Below are 26,998 nucleotides of genomic sequence, written 5' to 3'. Positions count from 1 at the left end.
CCACGTTTGACTCAGCTTTCATTATTTTGTTCTTTATCCTTTTTTCCTGAGCTGTCTGAAAACTCCTTCAAGTCCATAGGGAGGACTTAAAACGGGAAGAGTAAGAGTTGGCTAGCTGCTTGCAAGCAAGTGATCTGCAGTGATTTTGGGCTTTAAAGGGTATTAAGCAACATCCAACACATGATTTGAGCTCATCCTGAGGAAATATCCTATAATTATGTTAGTGAATTAGATTTCACTGTGTGTGAAAGCTATATAGTATATATTCTATATAGGTATTGTGCAAATACTTGGCAAAGATGTGGCAAAGCTTTCTGTGTAAGACACTGAGCCCAGTTTTGCCTTAAGTGATGCACGCTCCCAGTATCCATAAACATCAGTGAATGCCCTCGGGAACTTTGGCATGACAATCCTGGGTTTGAACATGCATTTTTAAAATGTAATTTTGAAAATCCTGTGTATAATTGTGAACCTTAAGGGTTTAATATTGTTTGTGTGCTGCAACACAAAGCTTTTCCCATTTCATAATTCCTGGCTTCTCTGCTAAATACACAAAACCACTTGTATCTCAGTGGCACTCAAGCCTGGTTTTTGCCACAGAATAAAGACATACCACAGACATCATTGTGAATTGATTTCAAACACTGTGATTGAAATCACTGATTTTAATCATGGTTTACCTAAGAACCCAGGAAACTTTGATTAGAATGACTAATTTTAGCCTTGTTTTACATTTAGATTTTTAATTATAAAAGGCTAATTGATAACCATGAGGATATTCCATATCTGTACACATTTACTGAAACTAATATAGCTCTGCCATACATTCATCATACTCTTTAACATCCATATTTTTCCGTAATGGCCATTTTTGCTTATTATTTATGTCAAGCTCTGAATGGAAATTGAAACTTAATAAGAATGTATAAAATAGCATTGTAGGTGTTTTTTAATTTCAGAAACTACCTGAAATCTGCTGGACACATGAAGAAAGTAAATGCATCATAATGTGTTGTAATTTTAGAAGTGCTGAATTGTCAAGGGTCTGTAACTTATAAAACTATTCACTTTGGATCACCACATCCTGAAAGGTGCATGCATAAACTGATACAAAATCCAGAGATATGATGCACATCCAAGCACTGTTGCTTTCTGGCAAAAGCCGTTAGATTATGCCTAAGAATATGCAGCTCTTCCCTTTATAAATCCTTCTACTTACACTGGCCCATTTTTCTGATTGCTCTAAGAAGATTTATTCTTTTGAAGAATGTTTTGCCATTTTTTGAGGCATTTTCATCATTTGAATTGCTTTCTTGGATTAATTTTAGTCCTCGCTTATGTTTCATAACAATGGCTAAATTGCTTGAGTAGCCTCCATTTACATAAGCTGTTTCTTATTTTGCAAAGCCTGGAATTTCACTGCTGCTCTATAAATTGCCTTAAATCCTTCTCTGGAGGTGTAGCTTTTAGGTGATAGAGACAGAGCAGCAAATGTATTGAGAATATAGTTGTGGCAGGGCAGGAAGTTTCAGATCTGCGAATTTTGTATCAGAAGATGTTCCTTCACAAGAATTACTGTTTTCCAGAAAGGTGTTTTGTTTGCCTCTTTCTTTGTATGCTTTTTGTTGCATGTAAATTGAGCAGAAACAATTGTGAATAGACTATACAAGTGCATTTAATACTGGTTCTTAGTCCTCTAAGCTTAACCCCAGCTTGAACTTGGAAATCAAAACATGTCCATTCCTTAGCTTTTACTGGAGAAGTACTATGTCAAAAGGTAATCCCAAGGAAAGTCTGGGGGAAGTGCAAGGAATTGCTCAGTAAATGGGTGTTGCATGAGGAGGCATCACTAGCTTGGAAAACACAAGTGTAGGAGGAGATCCTCAGAGATAGGAGAATCTGGGAATTGTCATGTTCAGAAAGCCAGCCAGGTCAGGAATTGGAGGGCATTTAAAGGTCACTGTGAAAAATGTATTAGTGGTTACGTAGACCTTAGTTTGCCATGGGTTATCAGACATAAAAACCTTCCTAAAAGTTGTTGTATGTTTCAGCCTATTGTTGGAGGTTGCACCCTGTTGGAATTGCTTGTTTTCTGAGAGCAACAATTGAAAATTACCCAAAATAGTTTGCAGATGAAGAGACACAATGTGCTGTCCATGAGCTGGGTATTAAACAGTGAAGCTTCTTTGCTAACCGAGTGATTCACTTGGGATACGGTGAGTTTGTGACTTTGAATTCAGCTGGAACTATCCGAGTACTGAAGTGAGGTGAAAGAAGCAACAGGGTAAAGATTAGCCTCAGATTGGATGGCTGTGGTTTATCCTTCAGCTTTTGTCCTAGTTTTACAGCTGGGACTCTGGGGTTGCTAAGCTGGAAAAGAAAAGAACTTGTCTTTACAGGACAATTAAAAACTCATGGATAGTTTGTAGCGTGTCTGCTCTTCCTTCCTTCTATCTTGTTCACCCTTTCAGTTGGGTTGAAGGAGGGACTGAGGTTGATGTTACAAAAGCTTACTTGGTGGTATGTTACTTATAGGCACATTTTGCAGGAATAAGGTGAAAAGGTCAATTAGTTTGGCCTCCTCTGGGAAGGAGATGGGGAAAGAAGTGAAATACAGTTTCTTTTTCGTGTGTAGGAGACTAACACAAGTGCAGACATCAATACAGAGGGGGAAAAAAAAAACTCCTTTGATAAAATAATATCATATTAACAAAATAGAGTGGGGAAGAGCCTCCATCTCTCCACAGCACTTTAAATTGCATCAGATGATGAAAGAGCTATTTACAGTAATACATCCAAGATGTATATTGATCTCTTTCTTAAAAAGGCAAGTCAATGTGAGGCACTCACAGATGGTTAACTGGGACCTGTGCTGCAAGCAAGGAATGCCAGTTCAGGCCATTGTGATTTCTTTCCATATTTAATAAACTAAAATGAAATTCCTTATATATTTGTTTTTAAAATATCGCTTTTCCCCAACTTGCCATTTATAATACACTGTCAAAGCTATATTCTGCTTCCCATGGGAAATTTATTTCCCTCCATTGTATGCGCCCAGCCTCTTATTGTTAGACTTGAGGAGCACAGGGCTGCCTGCATGGCTTTGTTTTGCCTTTGGGGAAAAGGGCAGTAGTGTGTTTTGTTCTGACAATCGTTTCCCAACTTTGCATTGGCAAAGAGGAAGGGTCTGGCAATCAATTTCTTGAGTTACATACTCAAACCTAAATCCTGGATGTAAAATTCCCAATATTGTATGTCCTTCTCTGACTTCCAGAACTCATCACTGCCCTGGTGATCAAATGGTTGTGCTTTAAACATTGAAAGCATTTTTCATACAGTCAAAAGGCAAAGCGAGATTATATTTTTAGCTTTAGAAATGTCTTGATGATCTGGAAAAGCCTGTGTGATACTGTCAAAACTTTTAAAACAAGGCTTCAAAAGTCATGGCCTGATCTGTGGTTAAAAGGTGACTGAGGAACAACTCTGATCTTCCTAACTCTATGAGAAATTATAATTGTGCAACCTTCAAATTGCCACAGAAGAATTATTGGGTCTTAAGTTGTTCTTTGAGGTAGCTAACAGTTATTTATAAGTGGAGATTTCTTGACCTTGACTCCAGTGATATTTGCCTCTTTCTTCACTTCCAAATCACTGTTCCTCATCCAGCTGTGTTTGACAATGTAGTTCTGTGTAAGGCCAATGAAAACTTATAGAATCACAGAATGGTTTGGGTTGGAAAGGACCTTAAGATCATCTAGTTCCAACCCCCCTGCCATGGGCAGGGGCACCTCACACTAGACCGTGTCGCCCAAGGCTCTGTCCAACCTGGCCTTGAACACTGCCAGGGATGGAGCATTCACCACTTCTTTGGGCAACCTGTTCCAGTGCCTCACCACCCTCACAGTAAAGAACTTCTTCTTTAGATCTAATCTAAACTTCCCCTGTTTAAGTTTGAAGCCATTCCCCCTTGTCCTATCACTACAGTCCCTGATGAAGAGAAAAACTTGGTTTTGTTTCTTCTAAAAGATAAATAATAACAATCACCACCATTCTGCCCTGCTTTACCTGTTTCAGGGCAGTAGCCTGCTGCTGTTGTCTTTATAAAGCTGATGTACCTGTGCTTTATAGGGAGGGGAACAAAAGGAGTGTAACAAGAGTATTACTGTTGTTTATTACTGTGTTGGGGTTGTGGCAGCTTCAGACTTGATCTAGACATGTGCTACAAATGGCCATCAGCATTGATAGGAACTTTCTGGTGACATCAGAAAGTCAGACTGCTATTAGCTGTGTGAGCAGAGCTAACCTTGCATGGAGCAGCATTGATATGCTCTGCATGTGACTTTGCATAACCATGTTCATTAAGACAAAAGCAGGTAGGTGATGAGATGATTTCCCTTTCATAAGTTCTGTGGGGTGAGCAGACAATGTGAGATAAAGGTGTATATTTGCTAGTAAATGTTCAAAGCAATCCAAATGGGAGAGGGTAAAGCCACATGCAGTGTGCCTAGGGTTAACACAGAGCCCACCTGAGCTGTGCTCAGAGCTCTCTGCTATTGGCTTAGAGCAGGGGAGGGAGGCAGAGGGAGAAAATCCAGCTTAATTTAGGCAGTGACGAGTGGGTTGCTGTGCAGGATGTTTCACTCCTGGATGTCTGGGGTGATGCAGATGCTAAAAAAGGAAACACATTTTCTCATCATATCTTTGCAAGCAAGGTGTCATGGGTGGCAGCTCACCCAGCCTGCATCTTTTACTGAGGCTGCTTCAGAGGCCTGGGAGGGAGGTCTTGATCATATATAATATTACAGTGCTGTGATATTTTCCCTTGCCCTGTCCCCCCACTTCTCCATGGTTTTCGGCTGCCTGACTCCACATCACAGCCCTTTTGTCCAGGCATTGGCATTTGCTTTTGTATCTGGACACATCAAATATGACACCCTTCTGTGCTATTTTATTCCAGAGCTGTAGCTTAAATACGTTAGGATGTATCTTCAAATTGAGCAGGCCTAGCCAGACTATGTGAAAGAGAGAACAGGTATGCTTCAGCATCTCTGGCAGGGAATCAGGCAAGAAGCTTTTGCTCAGCTAACAAATGCTGCTGTCAGGAATGCTGTTATGAGAGAGATTGAATTCAATTTTCATGCACAACATCTGAGCAGTGGACATTGCTTATGGAGCTTGCAGCTACTGGTGTTGCAGAGAGACCAGGATTTGGGTAACTATATGTCCAAAGCTCTTGGGTACAATCATTTTTTTTTCCCTACTTAGAATTGATTTTGGGGGAATACATTATTTTCCTGATATTCCTGGATAACCAGCTTCTGATTTGGTCCTTATTCAAGTCATAGTGCAGTGCTTATATTGAGAAATGGCTGTCATACAGCTGAAGATTCTGGGCACAGACACAACACATATGAACATGCATCACTTCCCATTTCTTATGAGAATCAATGCCGTGGAATGTCTAGTCTGAAGTCTTCCTTCAGCTCAAATTCATTTCCATATAGTGTCTTTTGTGGTATGCTTTTCTTTAGCTCCTAACTGCATATGGGAACAGTACTGCTCACTCTGCATTTTAACCAGTACACTGCACTTTCCTCCTCCTCCTCCTCTTCCTGATCTTGGCACAGCTGAATGCATGGATGTGCAAGGAATAGGAGTAGGGAAGAGTCCAGGTTATATGACAAAAGCAAAGCACAAGGAGGCTCAAGGTCAAGGTGTGCAGTTTGTTAGGCTCGGGTATGAAGCCAGAGAGAGCCATGGTGGGTGCTGCTCTGGTACGGGGTTGTGGACCACTAGTCTTACCTCATGGCCCTTTTAGTTCCAGCATGTGCTGGTTACAGGTTAGGCTGATGCAAACTGTGCTTTAACAGGATACCAAGATCCTGCCTGTATATGCTGTGTGCAGATGACATTCAGCCGAAGCCTTAATGTGCCTCATGCAGGCCCGAGATCATAAATGGCTTTTATTTGTAGAATTTGGATGAACAAATGGTCTTTTCTTAGCCCAGCCTAGCCCTATTTGCTTTCTATTTTAGGACATAATGATAATTGCTAGCTTTTCATCTATATGCCCAGCAGTTTTGCCAGAGTTAAAATCGGGTTTAGTTAAAAGCCATCTCAGCCTAATAAGACAGTACTGGGATATTAGTTTACTTTGATTCTAGATATTTGATGTATCTGATATTAGCATAATGGAAATAATGATGTTAATTTACTCTTGCAAAGCACTTCAAGGAACCCAGAAAGAGTAATTAAATGTTATTGTTGCTATAAAATAACAAAAGCATGTTATCAAGCCCTTGTATCACACATGAGCAGAAGAGTAATTGTGGCTACATCACCTTTGGCTCACAAAGAAGCAATTAAACAGGTAAAGATACTTCATGGATCCCTACTTCCTCCATGTAACTGGCTTTGGCACCAATTGGTATAAAGATACTTGACTAGGTGGACCTTTTGTGTAAGGTGATGTTTCTGTTCTCACTGCTTCAGAACTCAGAAGCAAAATGAAGCTCTTTAAGAATCTCTTTTTTGGTTCCATGTTTGAGAAATTTCAGCGTCTTGGATACAGCTGAAAAAAAGCATGGAAAATACAGCAGATTTTTCAAGGGATTAGTGTAAAAGGGAATGCATCACAGTTTGGCAGGACCCCAGGTCAGGAATGTGGAAGCTGGCACAGCAGGGAGAAGCAGTAGTGCTAAGAAGCTGAGAAATAGGTGCTGTTTATAACTGCAGTTCAGCACCCACTGAGACTGAAGGAAAGATTCCATTTGTTGTCACAATCAGAAGGCAAATTGCATGGTTTTAGATAGAGCATAATGAAACTAGGCTGGAAGGGTCCTCAAGACATGATATAGTGTCCTCCTAAAACCAAAGGCAAGATCAGCATGCCAAAGCTATCCTGGTAGGTGTTTGCTCGTCCCCTCCTCAGCCCCATGCTAGGAATTCCAGAGCCTGCCTTGGTGACCTGTTCCAGCCTTTGCTGTCATTTCAGAGTGGCATGGAGCCTTGAACTGTCATGGAAGAGAAGAGGGATTCATAATATGGCGCCAGTCCTTGTCATTTCATGATTTCAGTGTGTAACATTTGTCCTCTACAGTAAAATCTTGGTCTTAGGACATCTCAGGGTTGCTTTTCAAGTCCAAGTTGTGTCAACAGCCTGTGACTTGCCTTTTATGACAAGATACCACAGTGCTTTGAGAACAACAACACTGACAGAAAGAAGGACATGCTGCAAATGGTGACCTGGAATGCAGGAATGCATAGCATGTATTTGGGGCTCTCTTGGTCCATTATGCAGCAAAGGAAAGTCAGGCCTTTTAGTATCAAAAGAAGTGACTCTCCTCTCATGATCAGTTGTGACAATAAACCTGGACTTGCCCTTCTGCAAGGTGTGGTGTTGCCTGGGCTGTGAACCTATGGAGTGATGAAGGTTTTCAGGCTGTACCTGTTCAGTCAGTGCAGCCAGGATGATCCTTTCCCTGGTGCCTGGGCTTTAACTGCTCAGATCACTCTGATCCTGCTGGTCTCCATGTATTGCTACTTATTGATGTATCAGGCATGTGGAGAGGATGTTGCATTCGCTAAAGGAACACCAAGTTTGAGGATAATAAAATATGGAAAATCCTTTGTTCCGGGCTGTCTCTGCTGTGGCTTCCCTGTGTGCCTCAGCTGATGGGCATTCCTTTCTGCTTCACTGGTCTTCCAGGCCTTCCCTTCCCTCAGTCCCTCTGTCCCCTGAGGCTGGGCACAGAAGCTGTAGCACAACCCTTGCAGTTCAGTGCTGTCTGCCACATCAGTCTCTTCAGCTCTTACCATGTGCTGAATTGCCCCTTACCAGGAAATCTCTTGGAGTATTTTATGTTCGAATAGAGAGGAATGAGAGCTGAGCTGAAGATCTCTGATGTGACATGAGATATTGTGGCATCCTCTGGGACAGAGGACATTCAGTGCTCCTGGCTTCAGGTTTGCATTCTGCCGTTAAAGAACCTTTCAGAATCGCAGTGAAAAGTGTCGAGTGCCGAGGAAGTACCAAAATCTCTAAGTGGGAGTCCTTATGCCGATTAGAGACCATGAGAACTAGTTTCTCGCACCTGCATGTGGAAGACAACGTGCCCTGCCATGCAGCCTTCACTGCTGCCATACTGCTTTATACTGCCTTGGGTCCTCCCTGGCATAGGCCTGTCCCCCTGTTCCTGGCTGCGATGTGCCACCGCCCTGAGCCGGGGGACACGTTGGGCTTTGCTGCCACCCAACGGGGAAGCGCAGCATCCTGATGGTGCTCGCTCAGGTCTCCTGATTCGGCTTCGTGCAAGCAGTCAAGATCTTGCTAAAAGCAACCCGAGAACTAACACTGATTGCTTGAGAAGACAGGAGCTTTTTGCAGTGATGATTTCTGTAGCTCGTTCCTTGCCTGGCAGTCTTTGAATCATAAACGGCGTGGAAAAACAGAAGAGGTACTTTCCTTCTTCTACTGAGTGTGTCTATAATGATGATGACTGAATCTTTGTACAGGACCTGGGCAGTGTTTGAGGGAAGGAAGATGCACCTTTGCATTGCTGTGTAATTGTCCCCTTTGGTTATCAGGTGTTGCAGAGGGAGGGTGGCTAATGAGGGTTAATAAACCAAATAACTGACAACAAATGCTTTTGTTTGTTTTGTTTGCAGATTGTGCTGGCTGTGGAAGAGACATAAAAAATGGCCAAGCATTGCTAGCTCTGGATAAGCAGTGGCACCTGGGGTGCTTTAAGTGCAAGGCCTGCGGGAAGGTCCTAACTGGGGAATACATCAGCAAGTAAGTAACCTCTGCATCTCTTCTGCGCTCTTGGCATGAGTTCTTGTTGCTAACAGAGAAGAGCTGGCAGCAAAGTTCACCTTTCAAAATCTGGGTTTGGCCACCTTTCCCTGTACACCAAAACCTTTGTTCCCAGTGAGAGCTGAGTTGGGAAAGGAAACTGAGAAGTGCAGCTGAAAGGTGGTGTTCAGTGATTGTAGTCTGTATTTAATACCAGTACAGAAGGGGATGTATCTCCATGTTCCTATAAAGGATTAGGTGAATTCCTGCATGTGTTTTCTGTGTTAGCCAGATAAACCTTTTTGCCATTTTGCTTTTTTTGAGGGAAAAAAAGTAGGAACTTGTCTGTAGCTTGCCTTTGCTAGAGAATAAACATGATGATGTGATCAACCTGACACAGGGTTTCTCATCTCCATATACAAAGCTAATGAAGAGAGGTTTAAGCAGAAGGAAGTATAGAGGAAGAGAACAGAGAAAAGTGGTGTAATGATAAAATAGAGAGAATGAAGATACAGTCTCTGTTGCCTCCTTTAAACATGTAACAAAGAGAAGAAATAGGGAAACTGTGTTTCACAAGCCTGTCATTAAGGGGTGAATAACGTTTAATAAAAGGTAGCATCTGTAATTTGTCAAAAGAGAAATACTCCTAAGCTGACTAATGTTTCTACTTTTGCTTTATGTTCTTTGTTCATACTAAAACCCAGTGTAACCTTACACTTAAAGTAACTGCTTATGCTCTCACAGACTACCAAAGATTTTGTTGCTGATGTGAACAAAACCTGCCTGCCTATAATAAAGACTGTGATCTCCTCTTATCCTCATGGACATAGTTCCACCGATTCCCTAAAATTGCACCACCTGTAGGTGTAGAGTCTGCTCTAAAAAATAAGATTTACTTCAGTGATTTGTACTGGATGCCTTTTCTTGATGGAAATTTAAGGAATAATTCTAAGAGGCACTAATGAGAATATGTTGGGTTTTTTTTTTTTCTTCTACTACACAATACTTCCCTTGAATTCTTTCCCATTTGCCTATTGCTGTGTGTAGGATCTTGAAGACAAAGGAAGAGTGTAATTCATGCTGTAACCTCTTTCTTAAAAGGGGATTTGTAATTTGTGGATTTTCTGTTTCAGAGATGGTGCTCCTTATTGTGAAAAGGACTACCAAGTTCTTTTTGGAGTCAAATGCGAAGCATGTCACCAGTTCATTACTGGGAAAGTCCTAGAGGTAGGTACTTTGTAAACTAGAGTTGAAGAATTGGGCCATGTCCCATTATGTCCTCATGCAACTGCAGAGAATACTAAAATTCTCATAGGAAAGGGGTGGTTTTTTCTGCTGATTTTAGCTTTGCAGTCATCAGGAAAAGTATGTGATAGGGAATTAATTGCACTAGTTTCTATGGATCTGTGGTTTCTATGGTTCTCTTTTAATGGTGATGTGCAAAATCTATTGCATTGCATATTCTGTGTCAGATTTGATATATTTATAGAGGTAAATTGAGTATTGGAATCACCTGTGTGAGAGAAATGTGCTGGAGAGGTAAATTATACATTCGGAAACATGAAGGCAGAAACCATCTGAACCATCTCTTCCGTTGACTCTTAGTTGGAGTTCTCAGTGTTCTCGCTGAAACTGGCCAAATCTTTTTAGAGATGTGTATCTTTTCTTATTAGCACTGATCTCCATCTCCTACGGCTGTGATGAGTCCCCTTTGAACTTGAATCATTGAACCATGCATGGATCCCTCTGGGTCATCATTTAATGTTTAAAGTGCAAAAATGCAGGGAACCTTCCTTGTCACACCGTCACTGAGATACGAGAAGCAAAACTGGTACCTCTTTTCCCTGCAGGAAACTCTGTTCCATGGAAAGAACCTAAGCTTTGAGCTCAGGTCTAAAGCTGGGCTGTATGGGTTGGCTCCAGCTTTAGTGATTGAATGATCTTATAAATACATGGAAATATTAAGCATACTAAGTTCTGGGTAAAAGTAGATATTTTCCTTGAGTATTTGCGGCTTTCATTGATTATCAGGGGCACAACCCATAATAGCACAGTAGAGGGCAGCAGTGGTTCTCAATATCTAACTAAGCCCAAATTCCTGAAGCCTGTAGAAGTTGGATTACTCATATAGTGCAACTGACTGCTATCTCAAGGTTGTAGATTGGACAAGTCCCTAGAAACTTTCACCAAAAGAAATCAGTACTATGTAGTCAGGGAGGACATTCAGACATTGGCTTAATGGCATTCCAGTATGCATTAGCAGCCTGGATAGTCCATGAATAGAGTTCTCCAGGTATCATCTGGGAATGCAGATGCAGGAGAGACATTCATTCTGTTACAAAATAATGCTTGAAAAGTTTAGAAGATCCAGGTGAGCAGCTCACATTCAATAATCAGAGCGATTTGTGAGAACCGTGGGCTAGTTTCTTGGCTCATCCTAGAAACCTTTTACACTGTCAGAAATGCAGAGTTCCAAAAGGTCAGCACCAAAGCCTCTAAATTAGGCTAAAGGAACTAATAAGTCAAAATTTAGGATGAGAAAATCTTGTGTCAGCACTTGTGTCCCCTTTGGGCAGAAAAGCTATTCTAAAGGATGGGGTCAGAGCATGACATAAATCTTCTGGTAATAATGGGGATGAGAGATTGGAAGCAGCGACAGGCTCATGAAGCATAATTCACAGCACAGGATGCCACAGTTCAGGGAGGGCTGCAGACCTTTTTGACGCAGGACAATTCACAATCTCCTTATCCTGTGCAGGTGATCACCCACAACATTTCAGTATGTCTCAAGTTTTGATTTAGATGAAGCTTGAGATTCTCACAGGAGGATTAGTGTCTTCCCTCTTTTTTTCTTTAGCAAATTCGGGTGGTTTTGATGATTTATATATCATGTGAGTTGTCTCTTGTCCTGCTGCCTCTCTTGGGAAGGAAACCACATTCTTGGCGTAAAGTAACACAGGCAGAGGAATTATCTAGGTAAAGGTTGTGGCATCACTGACCAGCCCAAGTTATAGCTACTAATATCCAGTGGGAAAAAAACCAAAACCCTTTGTATTTAACTTTGTTAGTAAAAATGGTGGTAGTAAATTCCCCAATCAGGATCTTCCATTTTGTTTGTCAATAAGACAATTTTGTGAGGTGCAGAGTATGCTATTTCATCATCTTCATCAATAGTTAGAAGAAACTGGAGGGAAATATACAGTACAGTGTGCACAAACCCTTCCCTCTAATGGATCAGAAGCGATGAGCAGCATGCCGTTGTAGTGCTGCTTTATTTGTGGCTTATTCTTATTACATCTGGGACAGTCTGTAGAAAATGATACCATGAAACTTAGCTTTGGGTTCACAGAGGCTGGTGGTATCTATTTTTCCAGTAAAAGATTTTGGCTTTAATTATTATTTAAAGAGAAATTGAGATTCTTTGCAACATTCTAGACTTGCAGCTTTTGCCCGGTTTTGTCCCTCAGTATGGTTTAGCATGAAAAATCAGGCTTTTAGTCTTTTACAGCGAGCAGCCAGCAAGAGAGACCTGAAAGTCTTCATCTCAGAAGCAGCTCTGCTGTGCCCCTGGTAGGCACACTCTGCACAGCCTGTCAGAAAGGCTAAAGTTTGAGTTCAAACCCTGAGATTCAAGCCTTGAGAGGATGGACTCCCTCCAGTCATCTGTAGAGGTGATCCCTATGCTCAGTTAAGAAATGCATTACTAGAAAAACAGTACTTATTGTGTTGATACCCACATATCGTGATAGAATACTTATTTTTCTGGGCCATAAATCGAACAACTTTCAGTAGCCATGAAAATATGCAAGAAAAATATCATGTGCATTTAAGTCAGCTCAGATATTTCTCATGTATTATTTGGCACATAGTCACAGATGATAGATGAGTGCATGCCAACACAATAAATGTGGTACATATCCAATGTGAAATAGATACTGCAACTGTCTTGAGCATACTGGATACTTTAACGCTTCATTTCAGGCAGTGTTGTCAAGGCAACAGAGATCACTGTTCTTCCTTGGGTTTCTCCAGCAGAAAGGAGTCTTTATTTATGAGAAATCACTCATTTTCCAATAACTGGTGAAAAACGTTTCTATCAGGCAGTAATGGCATAGTGAGAGTGAGGACTTTTACGTAGACTTTCCACTAAGCTGTTGTTTTTATAGCTTCAAGGCTTGCCTGTTGCAAGATGCCCATCAGATCCTAATCCTGAACCTTTCTGTGTAGAAATGTGTAACTCCACAAATCTAAGTGAACTTCAGCACATATTTTGCTATTTGCTGGCCTAAATAATTTTCGTCTAATGTGATTATCACACAATATAACTATTCCTTCAGGGCTTAACTTAAAGTATGTCAATGAGAAGCTTTCCATTGACTTCAGAGAAGGGTGAATCCTGCTTATATCCACTTATTTCATCTTGGCTTATCTAAAGTCTCATACAAAACTTCTATGTAGTATTCTTTGAGTTTTGTAGAAGGAAGACACCAGGGCAGAAACAGGTGGATATTTTGCATGAAATCATACAGAAAGCCCAAGAATAAGATTTAGGCCTTACAATTTTCACTTTTTTTGGCCGTTGTTGATATGAACAGGATTCAATCTCATGATCTAGAGATGGAGATGCATATATCAAATCCCTCAACCATCTTGCTGCTCTACCCATTGATTTCTATAACACTACTTATTATTAATTTACAAATCAATGGCCATTGTGTGATTACTTCTGGCTGTGCATAGCTCGAGTTCCTTTTCTGAGGGTCTGCTGCCTGCCTTGTGTTTGTTTCCTGTGCACTGTTGAAACTTGCACCCCACCTTGTAAGCAGCGGCATAATGCCATTTTAACAGATGGACCTGAAAAGAGGAATGCCAGGGCACCAGAAGGCTCTCTTGACTTCAGCCTGCAAGGTCAAGTTCTAAATGTGGGTTTGATATTGTAATTTATGCTGAGCTTCCCCTGATTTTAAAGAGGAGTAGTAATTTAAGATGTATTTAATGTGAAGGAGGTTTAGTACTTCTAGGTACTGCTACTTTCATTCAGCAGAAATTCAGGACATCTCATCTATGCTGCCACAACTCTGAAAGATGTCAATTCTGAGTCACCTTGACTTCTGAAGTTAGAAATAAATAACAGTAATTATGAGGGTGAAAACACAAACAGCAAAAGCTGCTATGGTTGTGTAAGGAAACCGTATCTATGTTTAAGAGGCAAAGAACACGAGCAGAACAGCCTATGAGGTTCTTCAAGTATTGTTTTCAGAGCTCGAGTTAAAAACCTGTGCTGTGAGGCATTCAGAGACGTTTCTGCTGATTCTTTACATGTGAATGAGGTTGTTCTAAATAAATAAATAAGAGATGGCAGAACAACATTGCTGGATCCCATACAAACTGTAAATGATTTATTCGAGCAAAGCCCATTTATGTTGTTCAAGCATGTGCCTTCTGCCAGCACTTACCCATTTAAGCAACTTTGCTCATGTGAGTATTTGTGTTCAGATGCTTCAGTTGATTGACTTCCAGAGAAACTCGGTAGCCTACATATTGAAGTAATTTACTTTAAAGAGATTTAGGTTTATAGTTCACGTGAAAACATCACCCTTCTCTGCAAAGATCCATGCAGTACAGAGTTCATGAGATACTTCAATGCAATCATGTTTCTGGTCCTGTGTTCTTAAAGCAGTCTTTCTAGACTGAGGGACAATGTAGAGAATCTCTTAAAATGAAGAGAGGTTTATTTCAATTCCATTCAGAAATGTTAAATGAATGGCTAACATATATTCTTCTCCTGAATGAAATAATTAGCAAGGCTGTTTTCGTAGTAGTTATGCAGGAAGTACCACAAAATGTGCAGTTGACTGGATTTTCGTGATGCAACCTGTACTGCTATTACAGGTTGAAGTGATGCAAGTTTTAAGACACTTCTGTAAATGAACCAATTCGTGAATTGAACAAAGGCTTATGATATTATGGATCCAAATGGTTTTGGTGGTATGTTAAAGTTGTGGTAAAGAAATATCCCTGAAGAATGTATTACCATTCTGTTTTCATGGCACTAAGTATCTACTTAGTGTCTTACAGGCTTGGGGAGACTTAGCTCTCAACCAGTACCTCCTAGTCACCATTGCCATCTTCACACACCATAAAAATGCAGGGGAAAGGCTATATAGCAAATGAGAAGCAGCAGTGGAGTTTCTAGCCTGCTTTATTAGTTCTGTGATTTGCTCTGTTTGTGTTTAGTTTACTGCTGTTGCAATAAATGAGAAAACATGAACATGCTGCCTGCATGTCCCAGGTGAATGATAAGAAAAAGCAGAAGCACGTGCTGTGATCACTTGTGGACAGGTATATACATACTACAGGACCTTTTTGATTATGGAAAATACCTGTTGAGAGATCAGACAGGGTCAGTGGACGGGGCCCACTGTAAATTCATCATATGTGCATAGAGTATCTGAAGCATGATATCACCCAAAATGTGCAAATAGGATAAAGGGATAGAAGCGGGAGAAGTGAAGCATCCCTGCCCATGGCGGGGGGTTGGAACTAGATGATCTTAAGGTTCTTTCCAACCCTAACTATTCTATGATAAGTGGCTCCAGCACTCTGCCTGCATTAACCTAAATTAGACTAGAGTACAATGTCAGTGTAACTAAGTGATTCTGACAAAACTAGACTAACACCCAGGAGGCTGTATAAATTCTTCAGAAGCGGTGGAAGGAATATTTCGTAACTTCCAGAGAAAGAGAGCACTAATTTCATACTCAGCAGATGCCTCTCCCCAAGGGAAAAATGTTCTGAGTTGTATCAACATCAAATAGTGACACACAAGTGATGAGAAATGGTCCTGCCCCTGCTTGGGCTGGTGTTCTTCCCCCTTTTCCTTTTGCAGAATGGGTTGGCCGAGTCCCTGCAGAGTGGGTTTAGCGTGCAGGGAGGATTATTTCCTTGTTGTGGTGGGTGTGTGCAGGGGAATGCGAGCAGAGCAGAGGAGCGAGGCGCAGCTCTGGGTGCAGTGACAGGCGCTGCACCGGGAGCTGCCTCGCTGAGAACAGATCGCTTCTAGCAGGGCTCCAAACAGAGGTGGAGGGAGGCTGCCCGCAGAGCTGAGGAGGGAATGGATTTAGACTGAAGAATTAGTATCAGAAGGTAAACTCCTTCCTGTGAAACTAGATCTGAACTGGAACGGGTCATGGCTTGCTGTTGCGGGGAGAGGGATGCATGTTGTGATGTGACCGAATAGCTTGCCAGTGGGATTATAATAGGGTATTTGTACTTTTATTCCTGTGGACCAGAAGGAGTATTTTAAAAGGGTGAGTGTAATTCTGTGGTTTAGGTAAAGAGAGCACAGCTAACATACTTTTAAACTGCCAGGAAGAGAAGAGAATGGCACATTGGGCAGTTTCTGATTGCAACTGATTGCTTATGTATGGAGGAACAATGCAATCCTTCATCTCAAATGATTCTTGATGTAGTTTGTGGGCTCTCTTGGTCACTTCTGGAGTTTTGTTGCATAGAAAAAAGGTTAAAGTTTGTTTCCCATTTCCCTGCCTTTTTGCTGAGAAATGTCTTTTATCAGTTAATGTAGAACACTGATATTTTTGGGTTTTTTTTTTTCCCCCTAATGTGGGGTTTGTTTGCATAAAAATGGGGAAATGAAAGGTTTAATAATAACTCAAGCTATGGTAGATGCTTTAGACAGGTTGTCTGTGCAGCTGGGTAGCAGCATAGATTTTACTTACACTGCCTTTCCCTGATGAGAAATATGCTGGTGTAATTGCCCAGAACACCACACCATGCACAGGGTCAAAAATAAACATTCTTCCAGGAAAATAACTTAAATTGCTTCATGTAAAAATCTTTCTGAACAGAATTTTGGTGATCTTCTCCCTCCCCTCCCACCCCAGATTGAATTTGGCAAGAAGGATATCTGTAGTTGGGAAAGACTTGACATATAAAGATGACAAAAGAGTATCAGAAGTTGTCAGAGCCCCAACAGAAGTTCAGTTGCTATGGCAGCGTAATCACAAGGCATTAACTTCTCAGCAGCCGTTTGGAAACCGTCCTTCAGTCAATTTGAACATCAATAGGAAAGGGAGGAATGTTACGAGAGCACAGGGATGGTGAATGAAAAGAGCAAGTTGTAACAAGTGATTTGAAAAAACAACCAATTAAAGCTTCCTTATTGCCACAAAGGGATCTGTGAAATCTTGCAGGTGCTTATAAAAATAGGGCTTATCTGTATAAATTGCTTTTATGTGTATGGTGTTGCTGGTTAGGATCTACATTTCCCAGCACAGCATCTTTAGCTTCTACCTATTGATATAGTTAAATACTCTTTAGTGTGTTTCTTGCACTACATATCACTGAAAAACTTTAGCAGGCTGGTCAGAATTCTTCAAAGTGACATTTCAGTAGAGGCAGTTATTAGTATAAAGTTTATAGCAGCCTTAGTGATATAAGGCCTTTGCATGTATTCCAGTAACACACAACAAATACTGAAAACAAGTAGCTTTTTCATGTCTTAGAGGTGCACATAACACATACCAGGTTTTACTAGAAGAGTAACTTACCTGAATGACTTTATTTTTCTTGTTATGTAGCTGTATTAAGAATTCAATTGCATGGCTATCACTACAGAACACATCTTGTTCTCCTCTTGGAACAGTCTGCTTTAGGGAAAATATAATACTCTATTTGCATTTTGTAGCTCCCATTGCTGCTTCTGTTCATCTTTTAAACCTTCGCTTGTGATAGTGCTGCCTGCTACAGTCACCCCCCAGCAGACACATGGAATTAATAATGATCCCTGCACCAAAGTACTTACACTGAAAACACAAGTTCCTCCAGAGTCACAGCCTTGCTGTCAGTTGGGATGTAGCGATAGGGCAATGTGAGCATGCACTGTGTAACAACACAGAGTTATTTCTGCCTGTTGCTTTTTCCTTCTCCTGGACTGAGATGACAATGAGAAATGGATAAAATGATGAAATATTTTTTGCAGGGTTGTCATCTTTCATTTTTAAGTCCTGCTTTAAGTCCTTCTATCAGTGGAGAGTTTGCTCCTGACTCCTGGAAGAGCAGGGTAGGACTGAGACCTGTCCCCCGTAAAAAGTAATTATTGGGAAGAATGTGGCAATAACATGTCTGAAACTCGAGGAGTGGAGAAGAGCCTGTTGGGGCAGGTCTCTGGCTGTCACCTGTTTGTAACAGGCTCCATCCGTCCGGGTATTGTGCTCAGTGCTCGCTCTGTGAGGACTGTCCCCAAGTCCTTTGTCTGTGGTACAGGGTGCTTTCCTGGGGACAGAAAATAAAAGGAAACAAAACAAACCCAAAAGGTATGTCTGGAATCTCTAGGGACTGTGGAGTCCACAGAATTAACACCTGCCTTTACTGAGCAGGTGCTTTACAGATGAAGAAATACGATACACAGGAGTATTTTGTGGGTGATTAAATGTTTGAAATGACCACCTGGAGCACTGAATGTGTAGATCTTAATTACATGCTCGTGCTACATTAGAACATCATACAGGTCTAACAGTTCTCTGGATAGATAGCTGGGATGTATCACATTTATTACAAGCCATTTGCTTTGTAAGGGGGAGAAATAGCACACAGCAAGAGATGCACCTTTTCATCACAAGCAACACATACTCTGGCATGTAAACTTTTGGGACATCTTGTGGTTTGCAGAGGTCTCTGACATAAATCATTTGAGTATGCATTTTAAATGTTAAGAAATTGGCTTTTACATGCAGGACTTGGAGAGAGAGGTTTGTTGTGCATACGGATGGATCTGCTGTTGCTTTGAATTCTGTAAAGTAGTTGCATCTTGGCTGGAAAATGGTTTTTTTTCCTAGCAATAAGGAGAATAAGAACTGAGGCAGTAAAAAACTTGAAGCAGGCTTATCTCAGCAGCATCCTTGAACTACTCTACTGCTGTTGAGGAAACAATCATGGAAACCCTGTGCTCGGTTGAAAACTGAACGGCAGCAAATGATGTTAGGTATCCCTTACTATGTTATGTCCATCACCTCTTTCCTGTTCAGCATCATAGTAAATAATATTGTATCATGGTTATTTTGTTGTCGTAGTTCTAGTAGTAACTAGAAATCTTGATTTCGTACGGGGTCAAATCCCTGTCTTTTGGCTCTGACAAACATACTGCGGTAGGATGTTCATGCCAGCTAAGATTCAGAAGTATGCTTGCATAGTTTCGCATCTGTAATTGAAAATCACATGTATCAGCAGTGAGAAAACTGAGAAATAGGACCAAAAAATGGACTTCTGCCAGAAATAAAAGGCTCTGCTTTTAGCAGAGTCTATGTTGGTGGTCTGAAATTTATTCAAAGATATTCTATTTGAAAAAGAGACAACTATTTCACTGCACAAAGTGTCCACAGGTTACTTTGATGGCCTTTGATTTTTCCATTTTGACTTTAGTGTAACATTTTGGCCAGAACTACAAAGCGGGGATTCCTGAGAAATGCCTGGATGTAGTCAAATCCAGGCCCATGATTATATATGGGTTAATCAAGGATAAAACCTGTTTTTAAGTATTATTGGATCAGAATAGTTGGAATGATAGTGACATTTAGGATCAATTTGCTACAAGAGCAGGCTCTACTCAGTAAAAGAAAGATACGCCCTGCTCAATTTGCTCCTAACATGTTTTCCTATTAGAACAAACTGTGAGTCTAACAGGTAAACTAGCATTAATTGAGTGCTTCATGTCTACTTTGTTTCTTACAGGCTACCTTTGTTTTATATTCTCTCATTATTTTCTACAAGTGTACTGTGTCTGACCTCACGATTAGTTTCTTTCCCCCTCCTTTGCCCTTTGCAACTTTAATTTCTCTGCTGTTCTTGGGACACTCCCTGTGAACCGAATGCAGACAGCAGGATGGAGACCAGGCTTTGCTAAATCCCATGCCAAAGGTTGCACAGTTCCTGAAACACCTTTCTGACAGAAAACTGGAAAGGCAGTTTTGTGTTAGATGAACAAGAAACTCAGCTACAGTTATTTGGATCTAGTGGTGTGCTACACGGAGGTCTGGCAGGGCTGGGAGTCCGAGAATTTGAGTTCTCTGCTTGGCTCTGCTGCAAGTTTGCATTTTGATCCAAGGTTAGTTGCTTAATCTCCCCAAGCTCTCACTTGATTCGTTGGTACCAGAGTGCACTTGCCCACTGAATAGGTCAACATGAATTTTGCTTAGTGCTACATTGACCTGTTTTCTCCCATACTTGTCCCATACTACAGTGCCCCATTGCAGAGCTGGACTCTGGGTCTGTAGCAATTCGGTGCTGATGGAGCGCACCCAAGCCCAGACTGTCTCCTGGCCTTGCACTTGGACTGTCTCTCTGAACCCCAAACCACACCAACAAAAGCTCCCTTCTAGCAGCAGAGCCCCTGCTATACCAGGAATTTTGCTGCTTAGCCAAGGTCTCAGTGAACTGATTTAACTCCATTGGAAATTTTTCCAGTGTAACCTTTGACTCTCACTCTAATTACTCTGCTGGTTTAGTCCAGACCTGTGCACACTAGGAGCAGCCTAATGCATGTGTAAAAGCTTCTCTGTATGTAAGGCCCATTGGAATGTTTTTTAAGATCAGAGGAACTGCTAAAATCATCTTGCTTGACCTTTATTCAGTATCACAGAGCTTTTCCCTGAAAACTGAATGAAAGCTCATCCTTTGGGAAATTATCCTGCCTTGTCATGAAGACTGCAGAGTGATTATAAGGCCAAAAATTTTCTTTCTTGCTGCTTAAATTACCTTTATTCCTTAGAAATTTCACCTTATTTTGAGGTTAAATTTGTCTAACTACAGCTTTTCGATGTTGTAGTTTTTTCAGTAGGATTGAAAACCTCATGCTCTTTCCTGCTATTATCTCATTGCTTTTAATCACCTGTCCATTGTGATCTAGTTGTCTCTGAAGCCTCTCTCTGAGTAATGACTTGACCTTCAGGTTCACAGCTGAAGACTCATGTTGTTTTGGTGGTTCTCCACTGAACTCTATTCTGTAAATCCACATGTATGGACTCATCAGTGATCTCATGGTGATGTTTCAGTATCTGTAGTCAAAAGGTATTTGCTGCTTTTCTTTTGTATTATAAATTATCAGAAGAGCCAGCCCTTCCAGGTCCTCTGACAGCATTTTCTGGGGTATTATTAATGATGATCTCAAACCACCTCTCTCAGTTGCTGTTGCCCACAACATAGCCCTCAGTCTCACAGGGCCCTGCTTCCTTGATTTGCAGCATATTGTGTTAGACTTACAGAACATACTTACTGGGTTTAGGTAGCTTAAGCAAGCCTTGTCTTTGAATCATCAGTAGATTTACGAGGAAGGATTTTATGTTCCTGTCTTGGCCAGTAGTAGAGGTACCTCATGCTGTGGGTAGAAGGAAGTCATCTCAGAGGTATCTGGCTCAGCAGAGCCTCCCCTGCTAACACATCCATCTGGCAGAGAACTGCCTGGCCACAGTTTTCTTAAGACTCTTGAGTGCAAATTATTCAAACCTCCTAATTCGTAAATGTTGACTCATGGCAAACACTTCAAAAACTCTTGCTCAATAAACAGTGTCAAACAGGAAGAATCTGTGTTTCAGCATTGTCAAATACAGACCTGAAAGATACACCTCCTGAATACTCCTGCCTTGTCCTTGTCATCTTTCATTTTTCATCTGCAGCTAACAAGGGATCTTTGCCTGATCTGTGATTATTTTTCTTTTCTGTTTTTCCCCCCATCATGTTTTAATAAAGACTCTTATTGCCTTGAACTTATTGTCCATAGCTATTTCTTTGGTAGCTTCAGCTTTCTTATTGGTTGTCTTTATTTCTAACTTAATCACTTATTGCCTTGGTTTTTTATCCCTTTGTTTTGTTTTTTTTTTTAGTTAATAGTATCTTGGTTCTTACAATTTTTCTGTGCATTGAGCCTATGGACCATGATAACTTTGTTTGTATTTTAGAATCAGAATTTGGGGCATTGAGTAGGATGTCTTAATTCATGGGTTTTTTGGTTACTTTAAGATTTAGGAGTATGAACATTCCTTTAAATTTCCACATGCACATTTTTTTATATATATATATGCATCTGTATATGTGTGTGAGTGTGTTCAAGGCCAGGTTGGACGGGGCTTTGAGCAACCTGGTCTAGTGGAAGGTGTCCCTAGAGGGTTGGAGCTAGATGATCTTTAAAGTCTCTTCCAACCCAAACCATTCTGTGATTTTGTAGCATATATAACACTGCTCTTTATTTCTGTCTGTCTATACATGCAATCAAATCATGATCAGAATAAAGATAATTGCTAATTTTGGGGGATTGCAAATAAACTTTTTATATTAGGATGAGGTCTCATATTTGTTACCTGCTGTCAGGTGCAAGACTTTCTGACTTACTGAATAATTCTATTGGAGTTTTTTAATATACAAAGGAAGTTTGTTACTGATTTTGCTAGCTAAATTTCAGCAGGTTGAAGTCAGCTATTGCTCTACTGATGGCAGAAAGATATTTCTAATTAAATAAACTAGTCGTGTCTCAGTCTTCCAGGATACTTCCCACTGTTTTGGAGATACCATTGCAGCACTGCAAATACAACTTCAGTTAACGTGGTATGCTAATGTATATACATCAAGCTCTGTTACTAGAAGTTCAGCCAGAAGGACAGGTCAAGGGACTAACAGTCACTTCATGCAGAGAGTTAAAAGGAGAAACATGGTTGTGTTTCACACTTGAACTCACATATTCCCGATAACTCAGTGGTCCTGTTATCACCTAATGAAAGAAAACATGAAGATGACTCGGGAAGTGGGAGATTCCTGGTGTTAGGGAAGATTACATATGGTATGCATCTGGTATATAATCCATTCACAAGACTCTGTGCTGTCCTTTGACTTGGGCCATATAGTTAATGCCCAGCAGCAAATCAAGCTAAGGGATTGGCTTTGCTTTCAGCAGGCTAGAAGCTGGGGCTGGAATGGCTTTCTTGTCTTGCTGCAGAGGAACTGATCACTCAACTATAGCTCAGCAGCCCTACACAACACACTCAGTAGTCAGTAGAGGAGTTTTGCCAGCTGATTGAGACAAAGTTATAGTTATGCCAGTATTAGGCTGTTTGAAAATGCCCTTGGCACTATGGTGAAGTTACTGTAAAGTAGCTTTGCTGGTTGATTCTGATTCCAAACTCATCCAGCAATATGAATGTGGCTGTAAACAGCTCCTTTAGGTGAAGCATCTTTTCATGTCAAAAATACATCCTGGACAAAATGCATACAAGATAAAGGAATATTTAGTTAACGTATTATTATGTCTATTAAGTGCTTTGTGAAGCCTAAGGGTAATGGAGGCAGTGAATTCACAGATCTGTATTGTAATTAAAATGAAACTTAATAAAATCTAGTACATATATTTCCTCTGGATTGTTTCTGATTAAGTATATGGTCAGTCACTGAAGTTTGTTTTCTGTATGTATAAATGTAACCCAGGATCCTAAGAGATGTTGAAATCCTGGCAGTAGGCAATAAAGCTGTGTTTGCTATTGCTTTGGTCCTCTGTACTGCGCACAGTATTCTAACCAGCCACTTTGGGCTACTGTGAACACATTTCTTAGTGGAGCACAATTACTTTCTTTATACTGACTGTCTGCTTTGAAGTTCTTAACTTTGGTCCTGGTGTAGCAATAGGTGGATTTGCCGAATGAAGACAGAATTAATAGCTCCCATAAAGTCCACAGTTGGTAGTTATAATTTCACCCGTGTGTGCAACTTGCTCAACACTGAATGTTGCAGGAAAGTAAGAACTCAAAGCCAAGCTGACAGTGCAGTCACAAGTAACTACTAAGTAACTACTCAAGTAAGTCCAGTTGATGTTCAGCTGCCATGAGGACTGCTTCTTCATGCCAGCAGAGCAGTTGCAGAACTAGGGATTTAGTCTGAATCATTACTCACATCTTTGCTATGAGGAAAAATTATATTCCAAGCAGCTAACAATTGCAATGCTATTATCAGCAACTAATGAGTATGACGATATTGAATGGTGATGGAATTAACACTAATAAGTTACAAAGTTCATTACAGTATGTCTGTTAAGGGGTTCACTACCATGACACTGGCAGTCACTGCTGGAATGCTGGAAAGTATTTGTGTATAAAAATCAGAAACCAAGCATGAATTAACAGTGCAAGTGTTCATAGCAGGAGAACAGCTGCAGTTTTGGCTTACCCAAGGCACAGCACAGCAATCAATGGGACGCTCAGAGGGTCCTCTGCATCTTTTGCATGCATGTTGTCATCCAGATTTACAGTCATGGCCTCACGCTCCATTTCCCACTTTCCCCCTGTCTTGTGTCTTGTAGCCCCAACAGCTTGGGAACTGCCAGTGTGAGCTTTGCTTCCTGCTGCTCTGTCCTGTCTCGGGTTGAACTGAGGCAGAGCCTGTGCTTAGAGCTATTTCTGTTGAGATGGTGTGACAGTAGTGTTAAAAACACATTTAGGAGGTCCTGGTTTTAAAGATATATGTCAAACAAGGATTTATCAGTCTAGAATTTGTTCAACGTTTAAATTGTATGAGACCTTCCTTCCTTTGGTAGTAACAGAGAAAACTGTGGTAGATCCTGAAGTCCTGTGAAAGCAAAGGAGCTGCACTTTTATTTTAATGTCTGAGCACAGATATTTGTAGTGACTTGCTAAACAAACAAGAGCCTGGGAAAAATGAGTGGACAGTTTGGGTCAGGATGTTATGAGAGGCAAATTTTGGTCTTCATACTGTTTATGCTGTTCTAGCCACTCGTGAGATCACAGAAGCCTGCAGAGAAGGAAACAATGGAATTTGATGTTATACCAGACATCAAACAGGGTTGAAGGTTCTGTGACCTCTGCAAGTAATTAAAATAAAGCTTCACTGGAAAATGGTAGGCTACTGCCACAGTTCCTCTTTTACAATGCACGACATTCCTTACGGGGTTTACATGTTGAGTCCGAGTTACTCTTTGTGCTGCTCTTTAGTCCTTAAGGGAGTTAAGAAATCAGGTCATTCTCCTCAGTCATGGTAGAACTAAATATTTGATTAGGTTTGTCTGTCAAATGGGCCTATTATACCTGTTCATAAAAATTAAATACATAAGGGGAGGGAGCTTTTAGTCTTAAGTGTACTCTTTCAACTATATAGCAGGCTTCATGGTATTTAGTGTTAGAAAAGCAAAGCTTTTTATATGTTTAATAACTGTTTGTCAGGTGACTGCTGAGATATCTTTGAATGGAGAGTAAGTGCAGCTGTGCAAACGTAATGCAACAACTATGCACTTAATTGTGTCCTTTGGCCAGCAGAAAATGTCTGTTGGTAATTAGTTCTTCCTCTACCAGACCCACTGGCATGTGAGCTCTCCTAGCGGGATTCTTGTTATTGTTCTCCCTGGCTCTTGTTCACTGTTGTTCTGGAAGGAAGGACAGAACTGAAGGCATGAGTAATAGGAAATCTTAAGCTCTTCATGTTCACTAAAGAGGAAAACATTTATTTAATCAGCCTAAAGCTCTACAAGCACTCAGAGAATAAAAGTTAGTCTTGTGGGAAGTGAGGACAGAGGGGATGGACAGTCCTTGGCTTTTGAAGTACTATTACCATGGGGTTAAAGCTGTATGTGTGCTCAGTGCAGGTAATTTTTATGCTGGGTTTCTGGGGCACGTCATATCAGCTTTCATGCAGCTGTATTTGTAGCCCTGGGGTTGGAATAATTCTTGTAATACCCACCATTACCTTCCTTGACATCTAGGGGTAACAGTTCAGTTTTGGCTTCAGGAGGTCCCTAGGGGCATCTTAGTAAAGTGAAGGCAAATGAACATTGTGCACATTGTGAACAGGTTGAAGCATCATTGGTGTGAGAAGGACTTGTACGGGAGCTCAGTGCATTGAGTTTAACTGGTGCTTCAAATACCTCCCCACTTCCCAGCCTTTTAGTTTACCTTTTAAACTGCAAGAGGTCTCTTAAAGCCTGATGTATGCAGTGCGTAATGCAGTGACTGTGTTCTACAACCTTTCTCATTCTGGACAATTGCATGGGGTTATTATCCCTATCAGAGGGAACCTTCAAAGCCCTCTGTGAACAGTGCACAAGGGCTTTTAAAATGGCATTGCAGACTGGTTTGATCAGCTAAGGAGAATTTGTATAGCCAAGCTGAAGCCATTCAAGAGAATAGTATGCTGGAGGAAGGCTGAAAATTGATAGCTGCTGAGTCTGGAAAGATGACCTATGAAAAATTGGGTGTCTCATTATAAACTATTATTATAGGTCTTGGTATTGTTATAATATGTAATAGAGCTTGTAGTTTTGCTTATGTTATTTGGGCAACGTCCTCTGCAAAATGTACGCATCCAGCTCCCCTATGTAGCCCATCATCCATGAATGTTGGCTATCGAGCCTCCAACTGTCATTCCTCAGCCTTAGAGGAGAGGTGATAATATGGTTTTATTCTCAGGATTGGTCATGAGAATACATTTCTGTGATGGTTTTCCTTGGTTGTGTTTCTCCAATGTATTTTATGAAGGACATAAAATGTTATTTAACCTTCATTGTAGATTGGGAAACTGAAGCTCAGTGTTACTGAAGACTTGATTCCAGTATAAGTCTTGAAATTACCAGAACAGAAACTTAAAATACCTCAAATAATATTAAAACTCTTTCTTTTACATGAATATGCATATAATGCACATATTCTGCATAGTATCTATATTTAGTAGTATATAGAAAATAAATAGAACACTTGGATACAGATTTCACTCTCCACCTCCTTTCTCCTTCAGTTCTTTCTCGTAATCATTAAGTGACGCAGTGAAGCTGATCAGATGAAACTGTTGGACTCAGTCTAGTTTCTGTGGCACTCCTCTTATGGTCTTGTTCGAGACTGGGCACAGTATTCTAGAAATGTTGTCAGAAATGCTATATCTAGCATTAGAGAAATGGTGAATTCCATAAGCCCACTGGCTACACTTGCTAATACAGCCCATGTGCAGTCATTCTTCCGTGCCACAGGGGCATACAGCTGACTCCTGTTTCCTGCTTCGGCTCACCAGAACTCTCTGGTCTTTTGCAGCAAAGCTGCTTCCTTGCCAGTCAGTGCCAGCTCCGTATATTTACATAGGGTTATTCCATACAGGATCCAAGAATTCATGCTTGTCATGAGGGGAGAGCAGAGGTGGCTGTGAGGGATG

The 26,998-nt window shown here is 40.9% G+C and overlaps 1 protein-coding gene across 14 annotated transcripts in view; it reads left to right on the top strand.

Moving 5' to 3' along the window:
- Window positions 1-26,998, top strand: part of ABLIM1 (actin binding LIM protein 1) — a 225,521-nt gene that overhangs the window by 139,789 nt on the left and 58,734 nt on the right. For 12 of the 14 annotated variants that reach the window (XM_030487219.1, XM_030487231.2, XM_030487222.2 and 9 more), the window contains exons 5-6: window positions 8,668-8,794; window positions 9,928-10,021. In XM_030487219.1, coding sequence (XP_030343079.1) covers window positions 8,668-8,794; window positions 9,928-10,021 — 221 coding nt within the window. Of the gene's footprint in view, window positions 1-8,667; window positions 8,795-9,927; window positions 10,022-15,764; window positions 15,941-26,998 lie in introns of those variants that run through there. The other 2 variants (XM_030487233.2, XM_030487234.2) reach the window with 2 other exon arrangements.

The sequence above is a fragment of the Strigops habroptila genome, chromosome 5 (assembly GCF_004027225.2).
Source record: "Strigops habroptila isolate Jane chromosome 5, bStrHab1.2.pri, whole genome shotgun sequence".
Taxonomy (NCBI): domain Eukaryota; kingdom Metazoa; phylum Chordata; class Aves; order Psittaciformes; family Psittacidae; genus Strigops; species Strigops habroptila.
Note: the sequence above shows the minus strand (reverse complement) of the source record. Positions and strands in the feature narration are given on the sequence as shown.